Consider the following 13943-nt stretch of genomic DNA (forward strand, 5'->3'; position numbering starts at 1 on the left):
ATGTTGAAGCATATTCTTTAGGCAGAAAATGCTACAGTGGGATAGAAAAACTAATTATGATGTTAAAGTCAAAATAGTGGTTATGTTTAGGAATGAGAGATGCAGTAAGAAGTGACATATGGAGTCTTCCTAGGTACTAGTGATATTCTACTTGTTGATCTGAATTGCATAATATAGATGTGTTCTATTTGTGATATATCAATGAACTGTATGATTGGGTACATTTTTGAATGCTCAGTAAAAAGATTAAGAACAGATAGGATGCTTTTTAAAAAATAAAATAAATTCTTCCTCCTTTTTAAAATTGAAGTATAGTTGATTTACAATGTTGTGTTAATTATTGTACAAAAAGTGATTCAGTTATACATATATACACAATATTAAAAATATTTATTATAAGATATTGAATATAGGTCTCTGGGCTATATTGTAGGACCTCATTTTATATACAGAATGGAGCGCTCTCTAAATAAAAGCTTACATCTGCTAACTCCAACCTCCCACTCCATCTCTCCACCTTGGCAGCTACAGTTTGTTCTCTATGTCCATGATTCTGTTTCTGCTTTGCTTGATTTTCTTTTTTTATGACTTACTTTACTTAGTATGGCAATCTCTAGTTCCTTCCATGTTGCTGCAGATGGCATTATTTCATTCCTTTTTAAGGCTTAGTGGTGTTCACCACTCAGTATAGTGACTACAGTGAGTATAGTCAGTATGTGTATATATATATATGATAGGAAGTTCTGAAACATCAATTGACACAAATTTTTTCAATTGGTAAAAAATAACTAGATTCTGTTTTCTAAAATCCTATATATATTGCTTTATTATTATTTTAAAATTTATACTGAAAATCTTTTTATGATGAAAAAATTATCTAATAAAGGAAATGAGTAGATGATCAGCAGAGTTATCATGTTAATAGCAAAAGGAAGCTAAAACTCCTTAACAATGTTTAAATACATAATAAATATTCAAAATGAAATATGATCAATTATGAAACTATAAGTGCTGTGGGACTATGACTATTTTGAAAATATCGACATGCTATAAATGAATACATCATATGCACGATTGAATGCTTGATAGGACAAAATCAAGCATTCAGAGCACCATCCAATAAAATGTACTAGCATTCTCTTCATTTGGCAGATATTATGTAAATTATGCCAACATCAGTATGATAGAACATTTATGCAGAAGACTGACATTTACAACAAATAATATAGTAGCACATTATTTAGGGGATGAAATAGGAAACCATTAATTAAAATTATGGTAGATGTTATAGATCAAGCAATTTTTAAATTTTTAAAATATTTATTTATTTGGCTGTACCAAATCTTAGTTATGGCATGTGGGACCTAGTTCTCTGACCAGGGATTGAACCCAGGCCCCTTGTATTGGGAGCACAGAGTCTTAACCACTGGATCACCAGGGAAGACCGAATCAAGCAATTTTAAATAAGATAAGAAATGCTAAATATTTTCCACTAAGATTTAATGATATCATCTCAGATATGAGCCAGGTAAAACATAATTATTAGATTTATGTATTTATAAATACATAAAACATTTGTGTGTGTGTGTGTGTGTTGAATAGCTAGCTTAGCACATGAGATGATTGAGAAGGAATTATATAAATCATACATAGCTACAAAAGCTGAATACAGACAAAAATGATTTGAAACATCAGGTATATGATAGTACCACCCTGTGTGGAAAATATAATTGACAAGCATCTTAAAATACTTAAAAAACTTTTGATGGCATTCTATATACTTTGACCTGTGCACAATAATTTTAAAATTTTGATAGCAAAAGATAAAGTAAAGCTTATTTTTAAATAGTTTTAAAAATATCATACAAGAATGGTACTATCACTTTTCAGTTTCTAAAATGGCACTTGAATGTATTGAAAATATAAATAAATATAAAATGAAAATAATTGTTAAGTACAAGATGAGGTGCTAATGTCATCATAGGATTAAGAATGCAATTTGTGGTCATCTTCAATACTTTGGAAATTTTGAAGATATTGATAAAATTATGGGTTTTTAGAAAACAGGCAAAATGTATACTTCTAAAAATATCCTTTAAATTGATGGATTTAGTAGTTGTTTGGCTTTATATTCAGTAAATTGATACCATAAAGAGAATGATATTATATTCCTAATCCAATGCACTTAATTCCTCCCAAACTTCAGGGGATTAAGGCATTCTTTAAAGAAAAAATAAAATGATATGTCCAAAAGAAGATATTATGAATATTAATAAATTATAACATAAATTATAATGTATTTTAAAATATAAAATTTATATGTAATATATAAAAATTATATACAAAATATATAATTTATATAAAATTATATATTTTATAATATAATTATAAAATATTGAGTCTAAATCTTACAATGTAAAATCAGTTTTTTCTTTGCATGATAGTGTGGGACTCTAAAAACTGATCATGGCAAGGTGAAACCAAGCAAAAAGACTTAAATTATCAATGGGAAAATTAGGATCATTCTATCATCTTTAAAATTTTTTGTCAAAGCATTCAAAATTTTCCTATTGTTGGTTATAGATACACAGTTGATCCTTGAACAGTGTGGGGGTTGAGCTCATGAAATCTGTGTAAACTGTGCAGAGGCTGGCCCTCTGTATCTGTGGAGTGTGTAGTGCTGTAGTACATATTTATTGATAAGAATTCATGTAAAAGCAGACTCACATAGTTTAAAACCATGGTGTTCAAGGGTCAACTGTATAGAGAAGTTGAAAAAAATAGTAACACTAGTATTACTTTAGCACATTGTCACTGAAAACACTGAAACCGAGAAAAATAGTGAAAACAATGAAAAGAGACTGTGGTGCTGGAGGAGACTCTTGAGAGTCCTGTGGACAACAGGGAGATCAAAAGGAAATCCTTTTTGATTTGAAGTCAAAAGTCAATCCTAAAGGAAATCAACCCTGAATATTCATTGGAAGTACTGATGCCAAAGCTGAAGCTCCAGTACTTTGGCCATGTGATAAGAGCCAACTCAGGTGAAAAAGACCCTGATGCTCGTAAAGATTGAAGGGAAAAGGAGAGGAAGGCAGCAGAGGATGAGATGGTTGGATGGCATCACCAACTCAATGAGCATGAGTCTGAGCAAACTGGGATATAGTGAAGGACAGGAAAGCCTGACATGCTGCAGTCCATGGGGTTTCAAAGACTTGGATGTGACTGAATGAGTGAACAACAACAGCAACACTGAAAATGATAGAAATGTTCAGAATTTAAATGTTTTATTTTCTTGTAAATATTTATTTAGAGCGATTTTAGCCATGCTTGCCTTACTCTCATCATATCACTTATAGATATGGAATATCTTTTCTAGGCCTTGGTGAACTTTCATAATTCTTTCTAAGAATGGATCAGTTTCCAATTAACACTGACTTTTTGATACATTGAGGGTTCCTCAAATGTGAAATTTTCTGTAGGCATCACTTAATCTGGGACACCTTCGTCCTTTTGACACTGTTATTTTCCTCATTGATGTTCATAAGTTTGCCTTCACTAAGTTCCTTTAGGCTCATATCTATAATTTCTCATCCAATGGTGGTATCAACATTCCCCAGGTCTGCTATATCTCCTATGGCTTCATTTAGATTCAATTCAAATCTCACTTCTAGCATTTTCATTTTCATCTATGTTGGCTGATTTCTTTTTTCTATTTTTGTCCATATGAATGTCACATGGATTTATTATTGGAATACAAGGAAATAATGTAGGTACAACTGACTCTGAAACAATCTGGATTTAGGGGGCCAACTCTTTCTGCAGTTGAAAATCCATGTATAACTTCCCAGTTGGCCCTCCCAAACCACAGTTCTACACATGCAGATTCAACTGACCTCTGATCATGTAGTACTGTAGACTGTATTAAGTGAAAAAAAAAAGAGTCACCTCTAAGTGGATTCATGTAGCTCAAATCACATTATTCAAGCACCAGCTGTACACAATTTGCTATCTGTGCATGGAATTAATAGTCACTGACAAGCTTTGAAAGAAGTGTTGTGATTGATCATTGATGTCATTGGTTACTGATTGCACATTTATTGTTTCCACTGTCTTCCATAGAATGAAGAGCTACTAGTAAAGTTGTGCTTTATTCAATTACTAGTATTTAATATATTGTGGCAACTGAAATTTGAGCCATGTTGTTGGGGATTTGGCATTATTTAAATAAACCATGGTAACTGAAACCTTTATATATTGAAATTGCATAAAGAAAGGACAATATATATTAGAAAAAAAGAAGACTGTGTTGGTCATGGATCCCTAGAATTCAGTTCTGTGTTTACTTTTTCTGAGTGAACAGTCTGAAACCTTTAAAAGAATTAGCTATTAGTTACTCAATATTTAAAAGACACAACAGAAAGGACAGTAACTTTTTATTTTAAAAGGCTGACAAACAAGGATATATTGTACTACACAGAGTATAGCCAATATCTTATAATAACTACAAATGGAGTATAACATATAAAAGTTCTGAATCACTATATCATATGCCTGTGATTTATACACAGTTTTATGTAAACTGTACTTCAGTTTTTTAAAAAAGCTGAAAAAATACCAGAAGTAATATATCATCCAAAGAAATAAGAAAATTTAAAAATTATCATCTTACTTAGAGAGCATGGCAAGGTAATTCAGTCTGTTGCCTAGCATCAGCTGATCAGAATAGATTTTCTTTCTTAATTGGTTGTTTAGAAAAGGTTTTGTGCATTCTGTGCATGCTCAGTCACTTCAATCATGTCCACCTCTTTGCACACCCATAAGCTGTAGCCCACCAGGCTCCTCTGTCCACGAGATTCTCCAGGCAAGAAAACTGGAGTGGGTTGCCATGCCCTCCTCCAGGGCATCCTCCCAAACCAGAGGTCGAACCTACATCTCTTACATCTCCCGTATTGGCAGGCAGGTTCCTTACCTCTAGTGTCACCTGTGCATTCTGTGGATTTGGGCGAGTGTATAGTGGCATATGGGCTTCCCAGGTGGCACTAGTGGTAAAGCACCTGCCTGCCAATGTAGGAGACACAGAGACATGGGTTTGATCTCCGGGTGCGGAAGATATTAAATTCTTAGATTGGGCATTAAAAATTAAATAGATATTTTCAATGCCAAACTCATGTTAGCAAACCTGTGATTAAGAACTTTCATAAGAATAATTTAAAAATTTTCTAGGCAGAGCACAAGGCAGGCATAAGTTTTCTTATTATTTCCCTGTTCCTATGGGTGGATTTTCTTTTTTCCTAATCCAGTTTCACTGAGGGTGTAGTAAAAAGTCCCATGCATGCGTGCATGCTACGCTACTTCATTTGTGTCCAACTTTTTGTGACCTTACAGACTGTAGCCCTTGAGGTTCCTCTGTCCGTGGGATTCTCTAAGGAAGAATACTGGATTGGGTTGCCATGCCCTCCTCCAGGGGATCTTCCAAACCCAGGGATCAAAAGCACTTCTCTTATGTTTCTTTAGTACTTTAGTTCTTTAGTACTAGCCCTACCTGGGAAGCCCCCAAAAGTCCCATGACAACTTGCCTTTTGGCAGGGGGGTGATCTCAAGACATTGCCTCCTCACTCATGTGGCTATTATAGACATAAGTCTTGGGAACCAACTCATGAAAATGACCTAGGAAGCCTAAATGTCAGCTTCCATTTCCACTCTTATTTTCAATGTCTTATTTGAGTTCCTTCTTAAAGATTTTATACACCTTGTGAAGTCAGCATATGCATGTATTAACAATTTACAAAGCTATAGCTTACCTGATATACCTCTGTGTTGTGGTAGTGTTTTCTTGTTCATTTCTTGGATTTGTTTTACAAAAAAAGCATTTTACCTGTTGTTAATATATTTACAGAAGGAAAACTTAAGGTCCAGTGAGAAGGCAATGCTTTAGGTTTCAAAATATAGCCAAGGTGGTGGGCAGCACTTAGAATGAATGGATAGGGAAGAGTGGTGATAAAAGAGAGGAGACCCAGGCGACTCAGCTTAAAGGTAAATAGAGAATATCATGGAACCATAGAAAAGAGGTCCAGGAGGTAGAGAAAGAAAAGACTATGTAAGTAAAAGTAAATGTAAATACAAACCAAGTCCAAAAATGTTAGAGTTGAAGCAGAATTGGAGAATGTCAAATTCTTTTAGTGCAGTCATTTTACAGTGGGAGAAATTGAGACCCTGGGCAATAATCCGTGTATGCTAGTAAGAAGTTTATGCTGGATCTCAGGGTGGTACCCTTCCCACTGCTGTAGATGTGAGAGGCAGGAGGACCCAGAACAGAAGCAGAGACTGCTGCTGGGAGCCAGGAAGGGGAGAGAATCACTTGAAAGAAGTGCTGATGGGGAAATGAAAGACCAGTAAAAGGCATGTGTTATGGGAGGCAGTGTGGTTTCTTGAGCAGGGAAGTGGTCAGAGGGTGAGGTTTCTGCTGGCACAGAGGGGATGATGGCATAGAGTGTGACACTGTGGGGTGGGCACACAGCAGTGGAGTGCTGAGGACAGTGATCTCTAGTGGTTAAACAACCCACTGATGTGAGCTTGGTGGAGGGCCAGGTAAGAGCCCAGGCAAAGGTGAGCGTGAGGACACTAGAGGCTAGGCACCCGTGGGGCAAGAAGAGGGAGCCTGGGAAGGCTGGTGACAGAGGAAGAGCACTGGATCCGCCACGATGGGCAAGGACCCTCAGGCAGGATGGTTTCTTTTAATATTTATTTACTTATGTGGCTACCTCGGCTCTTATTGTGGCGTGTGGGTCTTCACTGCAGCATGTGAGATATTTTGTTGCTGTGCATGCCTCTCTAGTTGTGGTGTGTGGGCTTAGTTGCTCTGCAAGATGTGGGATCTTAGTTCCCTGATCATGGATTGAACACATGTCTCCTGCATTGCAAGGTGGGTTCTTAACCACTGGACCACCAGGGAAGTCCCAGGTTGGACTTTAATCAGGATGTCCCATCCATATCAGATTATTTTGTGGGGATCATGTGTGTCTAGAGAGCTTATATAACCACCTCCTTCTTTCCCTGTTGCACTTCATACAGATTTCAGACTCTTGGATATATGTTCATAAACATTCCCTGATATAGTCTGTTGGTTTCCCTTCTTGCACATCTCACTTCTTTCACCTCCTCAACCCTTTTTGTTGGGTAATGATACATTAATGTATGAACCTTTGTGTATAAAACTGACATATATAGGAGCTTGGATTATTTTTTATGAAATTAAATGCGCTATTAATAGCATGAGCTTGACATGATGAAGTTTGCTTTTTTTTTGTAGCAATGATAACCATAGTGCTGAAAAGGTAGAGAGAGGGTTTGGATTGCATTGTATAGATAAGGGGTGGTGGCCTTGACCTGGGTCACATGTGATGAAAGCAGAGCTAAATGATAGTGAGAGGTTAGAGAGGAAGAGGCATATTTTGTAGAATATGGAGCCAAATGCCATGGTGACTGTGAGGAGTAAAGGAGAGATACATTTTCAAAAAATGCAGGTTTCTAGGTTTCTGTTTGAATGAGTGGATGGACATTGTCATGTCAGGGGGTAGAGCTGATACCATCTTATTTCCCCTAAATATTTTCTTTTTTCTTATACCTAATCTTTCCCATGACAATAGAGTGAATTAGTTCATTGGTGACTCCAGGACAGAAACTGGGTTTGAGATATGTCTCAACAGCTTCTTCCTGCTCTTTGTCTCTGGAGCCAAGCTGCTCTCAGAATTGTCAGCTCTGGTCTCTCCTCCATCCCCTGACTTGATCAGAAACAGACCCTCAGGCTTGTAGATTTTCCAGAATTGCCTGGACTAGATGAGTGTATTAGTCTGTCTAGGCTGCATAGCAAAACACACAACCTGGGTTACATAAAACCACAGACATATTTTCACAATTCTTGAGAAGTCTGGTGAAGGTTCTCCTTTTGGCTTGCTTATGGACAGCCATCTTTTTGATATGTCCTCATGTGTCCTTTCCTCAGTGCATGTGGTGAGCGGGGGGTGGGAGATAGGAGAAAGAGAGAGAAAGGGAAAGAGAGAGAGGGAGAGAGAGAAGGTGAGAGTTCTCTGGTGTCTCTTCTTAAAAGTTCCCACACTCAGGACATTATTTAACCTCACTTATCAATACTTTCTTAGAGGCTTCCTTTTTAAATATAGCCACACAGGAAGTTAGGGCTTCAACATATAGATTCTGGGGCTTGAACAAAAGCAGTTTATAAGAGTGAGTAAGGCCACTTCAATTTTCAGTGCCAGCAAGATTACTTGGATTACACACTTAAGGAAAACTCTCTAGGAAGTTTATCAGAAATTAAATTGACAATTTGATCCACACATCTTATCCTCTATATCTGTATCTCATTTGGTTCTGAATTCAGAAGAAGGGAAAGAATACTGGTTACTGGGTTCTATAATATGGCAAGAGCAGGACCCTGCAAGACCTTTCTGGGAAAAAACCCAGTGTTCTCTGCTTTTGTCTGTAGAAAAGCTTTCCCCTCTTAGTCCTTCTCTGAATTCCCAAGGGCAAACTTAATTGGAGAAGTGAGGAAATGCAGAAACAAAGGAAAATAGTCAAGCATGACAAGATAATATTATAGTTTAACTACAAAACAAAGTCAACAACCTTTAAGTCTTCCTCAAGGGACATAGATAATATTCCAAACCATATCCGTGTGCTATTTGCAGGTGCTAAAACCTTTGTCAGGTGAAAGAAGTTAACTGCAGGCTGACCACCAACAGGTAAATCCCAGACTAGTTAGAACCAGAGGTTGATGATTTTCACTGCTGAAATACTACCCAGTTACCTCATCATCAACCCATTAGAAGGGTGTGCACAAGCTGATCATGCACCTGGAGACCTTCTCCTTCATTCAGTCTTTAAAAAATCTTTCCTTGAAAGCCTTCAGTGAGTTCAGGTCTTTTGAGCATGAGTTGCCCATTCTCCTTGCTTGGTCCCATGCTGGGCACCTTGCAATAAATGCTGTTTTTTCCTTCACCATCACTTAATGTCAGTAGATTGATTTTACTGTGAGTTGGACAAGTGGACCCAAGTTTGGTTTGGTAACAATATTAACCAGTAAAGCTAGTTGCGCTGCAGTTATAAGTAAATCTGAGAATCTTAGCGGCTCTAGACAACAAAGAATATTTCTCCTGCAGCAAACCTCATGTAGGCCAGACAGCCCTTTTTTCCTGTATCTGCCATCTGTAAGAGGTGACTGTTGGGGTCCTTTAGTGGACCGGAACCTGATGGTCCAGAGTTGACGGTAAGGAAGTGAAAGAGAGAAAGAGGCTGATATTCCCTGGTTTATGCAGAAAACCAATAAAGACCTTGACACAGGGCTTGCATCGCTCACAAAGGCACAGGGCACCCTCTCGAGGGGGTCTTGGAAGTTCGGGCAGGAGAGTGAGCATGACGGGTTTCTATGCTCCAAAGTATTAGCCAGAGAGAGAGAGGGAGAAAAAGGAAGAAAGAAAGACACGGGAACCCAAGCTCTGATGGAGCAAAGATGCTTTGATGATCTTTCTGTGAGTATATATAGGCTGTTGTACAAGAAATTTCTCTCGATGATAAAGATCAGAAAACCAAACATGCAGCAACCATTACCAAGGGAACAAGGGATTAATATTGGTCACAACGTCAGGAGCCAATCCATATCTCAAGAAAGAGGATCGAGATGAAGTAGTTTTGTTGTAAAGAGAATGTTTACTGAAGGAGATTCAAGCCTGTCTCATATAATGACCTCAGTCCTGGGAGTGGCTTGCTGTTCCACTGATAAGGAACAGACGATTTATGAGAAACAGCATGCAGGAATCCTCCTGTTAAACATTCCCTAACAGGTGACCTCCAGGATGGCACTACATGGCAAGGTGATCAGCACATTGCCTACATGGTCAGGCCTGGAGGAAGCTACATCTCCAGCCACTGCATTTCATTGCTCAGAACTCAGCAACATGGCCTTGAGTCAATCACAAGAGAGAAAAACAGAGGCATTTTAAGAACAGGTTGCTAGGTAAAAAATATGGTTAACATGTAGCATTATATCAGCTATAGTTTCCTAAAATCGCAAACCAAGTGCTTGCTAATGACAAGAAGATTCAATGAAAATGAGATCTGGTGCTTGTGAGTGATTTGGGTGGGGCTTAAATTGTGTTTGGTTCTTGGGGGAGTTTGGAGGTCGAAGAGGTTGCCAAATATCTGTATCCAGAAGTCAAGGAAAGCATGGAAACAACCCCATGTCAAGTTGCCCCTCCCATTGTTCTTGCTGAGGTTCAGGTAGTTCTTTGAATAACTTTTGTTCCATATCTTTGGTGATTTTCTAGAAATCTAAAGTTGGTTATTTTGAAAATTTTGTCCAACTATTATTATCACTATTTGGAGAAACGACTTGCTGAACTTCTAACTCTGAGATTCAGGATGTCCTGGCCCACATAGACATTTAATAACATGATAGATTGAACAAACAGGAGTTTTAACTCCTAAAAATTAAAGCTAAATGCAACAAAGAGCATAACTGTTTATCAAGTTTGTAACACACCAGAAGTCAGGGTGATTTAAAGCATAAAAATTTATTTGTCTCCAGGGGATATATTGTAGGGTAAGAAAACAAATCTTAAATTACCCCACATCATAGTTTTGGTGGTAGGGTTTCTATTGTTGTTCTAAGACTATTGTGTGTATATAGGCTAGTGAGATAGAGTGTACAGTGGGACAGGGAGATAGTATAGAGTATACCGTATTGTGAAATTAGGTGAGTACATTTGTGTTGATTCCCTGGGAACCAGGATTTTCTTTGTGGAGAAGAGTAGTTGATATGAGATGGATAAATAAAACTCTGTAGTTTTAAACTTGAAGTATATATAAAAGTATAAAATATATTTATTACAAGTATAAGTTAAAAAATCATAATATTTAAGCTTTAGAAAAAGGTCCTAGCCACTTGAAAATCCCCCAAGCTAATGCTTAGGACCCAGATTATGGTTTCCGCATATTATTTTTCCATTGAAAGTCACCAAAGCATCTTGGAGCAATGGCTAATTTCTAGTTTGGGGTAGGAAGTTTCTACAGGAGTCTGGAACAACTTTGCTGTACCAGAAGGTAAAGTGAAGCTCAATGATAAAGGCATGTTGAAAGGATTCATAAGTGACTGGCTTTAAAAGGCTCCCATGTCACAGCTGGGACAGTTTGAACCTCAAGAAAAACAATGGCCAGGATTGATTCAAATATTTTTAATATGCTGAAATTTATGATTGTTCAATAATGCAAAAACTTACCCATTGTTCTCCTAGGAAGCTGTATAAGCAATTCATTCTCTCAAAAATTGGTAAATATATGGAAAGAATCAAGTACTCATTCTGCCTTTGGTTACCTCAGGGTAATGAGATAGTTATTTAAAATTAAACTTTTTTAGAAATATTCTAACTTAGAAGACATGATACATTCACACATGCCCTACAAAGTACCAGATCTAGGTAAGCTGTTCTTGAGGTGTGTTCAGGGACACTTGCTTGCTCCTGACATGAGTTCAAAGCTATTTTTTACCAACACCAAGATGTTATTTGAGTGTATATTGTTTTCCAGAGACTATAGGACATCAGATTGTATTTGGGACCAGATATGAAAATATAGCTGTGTTCTTCTAAGTAAGATGTTCAAGAGAACTGCAAAAAGCATTTAAAAATTCTCTATTACTATTAGTTTATTTTTACTTTGAATAGTTAATAATGTATATTTTATTTTATTTATTTTTTTAGTTTTTTATTTTTAAAATTTTAAAATCTTTAATTCTTCATTTTAAAATGTTAATTTTTACCCCTAATATAGTATGCATCTATTAGATAAGTATGTATCTATCCACCTATTTTAAATTCCATCCCTCACACATTGCTTGTGGGAATGTAAGATTGTACAGGTGCTATGGAAAACTGAATATTACACAAAATTAGACACTGAGGTAATCATTTCACTCAGCAATTCCACTTCTAGGTGTAATACCCATAATGACTGAAAACAGATGTTCAAAGAAATATTTGTACATGGAAGTACATAGAAGCACTGTTCACAATCAGTTCAGTTCAGTTCAGTTCAGTCGTTCATCTCAGAAACCTGTCCTCGATATCTCCTGGGTGTCCTTGATGCAGGGAAAGCAGACCTGCAGAAGCAAGGTTAGTCTTGTCCTCTCCCAAAGACTTTTCTATTTTACCTCCCACCACCTTCTTTAAATTCAAAAGAGGAGAACACCTAAGTTGAGAGGTATTTAATCAATAAATGATCTGATTCCCATAGGAGTGGAAGAGGCAAATATCCATATTTGTGTTTCCAAATCCCCAGGCTCTGGATTAGAGTCATAATCTGACATTCTTACTGCACCTTCCTAACCCAGTGAAGCCTGAGGCCTGGCTGTCCAGTGGCCCCACTCCTGCGCCTGGCTGCCTACTGCTGGTGTGCCACGTCTCAGGATTCTACCCCAAACCTGTGTGGGTGATGTGGATGAGGGGTGAGCAGGAGCAGCCTGGCACTCAGCAAGGGGACATCATGCCCAATGCTGACTGGACTTGGTATCTCCGAGTATCCCTGGATGTAACGGCTGGGGAGGCGGCTGGCCTGAGTTGCCGAGTGAAGTACAGCAGTCTAGGAGAGCAGGACATCATCCTGTACTGGGGTGAGAAGGAACTGGGGCCCAACTGGGGATGGGAGGAGTTGGTCTTCAAGAACAGAGGGCACTCCTGAGGAAGGGTAGAGACTTGATGGATGAGCTAAGGAGGGAGGAAGGAGAGGGGGAAGAAAGAGTGACGGAGGGAGAGGTAGGAAGGGAGAGACAAAGAAAGAGAGAGAGAGTTTGAGATTCATTTCTGGGACTCCAGTGCCAGAGGAATGAAAATAGCTGAACTAAGGCAGGCAATATAAACTGGGTGGGATGGGGCAAGAAGAACAGACTGTGGGTGGCTGTGAGAATATGACATCTGGGAATATGAGAAAGAGAATCAGAGATGTCCAATCATCAAAAGCAAGTAAGCACAAAAGTGGGTGTTGACACTTGGGTGGGCAAGAAGGCCTGGAGAACCAGAGAATGGGTTTGAAGTAATATCCCTTTGTCTTCTCCCAATTGCCAGGACACCCCGCATCCATTGGCTTGATACTTGTGGCAATAATAGTGCCCTCCTTGATCCTTTCTCTATGCCTTGTATTATGGTTTTGGAGACGCTGGTGAGTTTTCATTTTTTAATCTTTCTTTTCTATCGTTTTATTTTTCCCTCTGTTTTATCTATTAATACTATGCCTTTTTAGCCTTAATATTTCCACTAGAAAATTTCCTCAACTTCCATCTGTAGATAAATTTATTTAAAAAAAAATTGCAGTAAATTACATCATGTAAAATTTACTGCATTAGCCATTTTACACACATAGTTTAGTAGTCTTAAGTACATTTACATTTTATACAGCCAATCTCTAGAACTCTTTTCATCTTGAAAAACTAGAAGTCTATGCCCATTAAACCACTTTCCCCAATCCTTGCTCCCTCAGACCCTGGCAACCACCATCTTACTTTCTGTCTATTTGAATCTCTACACTCTAGGTATCTTGTAGAAGTGGAATCATTTGCCTTTTTGTGAATGGTTATTACATTTAACATTTTTGTCCTCATAATTCATTCATGTGGTGATCTGTGTTAGAATTTCTTTCCTGTTAAAGATTGTTTTGCTTACCTGGTGATCTCTCAACAGACACTTGGGTTAATTCAACAGTCACTTTTTGCCTGTTGTGAATAATGCTGCTATGAACATAGTGTACAAATATCAATTAAGAAGAGCAATTTTTTTGCCTGTGTTCTTAACAGGTCATATCAGAATATCTCATGAGCCCTGAATGTCTCCTTTTCCATTAGGAACAAGTATCCAGGAACCCTGAAACTCAAGTTGTCAGCCTAG

General features: G+C 37.7%; 1 protein-coding gene across 1 annotated transcript; it reads left to right on the plus strand.

Annotated features, from left to right (window-relative positions):
* LOC102191288 (T-cell surface glycoprotein CD1b-2-like) lies at positions 6702–13943 on the plus strand. Its single transcript, XM_018046530.1, has 5 exons — positions 6702–6801; positions 12084–12179; positions 12398–12676; positions 13128–13221; positions 13901–13943. Exons 1-5 carry the CDS (start codon positions 6702–6704, stop codon positions 13941–13943), a joined length of 612 nt encoding a protein of 203 aa, XP_017902019.1.

The sequence above is a fragment of the Capra hircus genome, chromosome 3, assembly GCF_001704415.2.
Source record: "Capra hircus breed San Clemente chromosome 3, ASM170441v1, whole genome shotgun sequence".
Lineage (NCBI taxonomy): Eukaryota > Metazoa > Chordata > Mammalia > Artiodactyla > Bovidae > Capra > Capra hircus.

Coding starts and splice junctions, on each gene's coding strand:
- LOC102191288 (XM_018046530.1), top strand. CDS start 6,702: ATGGGCAAGGACCCTCAGGCAGGATGGTTTCTTTTAATATTTATTTAC. Junction 12,677..13,127: donor GGACATCATCCTGTACTGGG/GTGAGAAGGAAC, acceptor CCCAATTGCCAG/GACACCCCGCATCCATTGGC. Junction 13,222..13,900: donor TTATGGTTTTGGAGACGCTG/GTGAGTTTTCAT, acceptor CTTTTCCATTAG/GAACAAGTATCCAGGAACCC.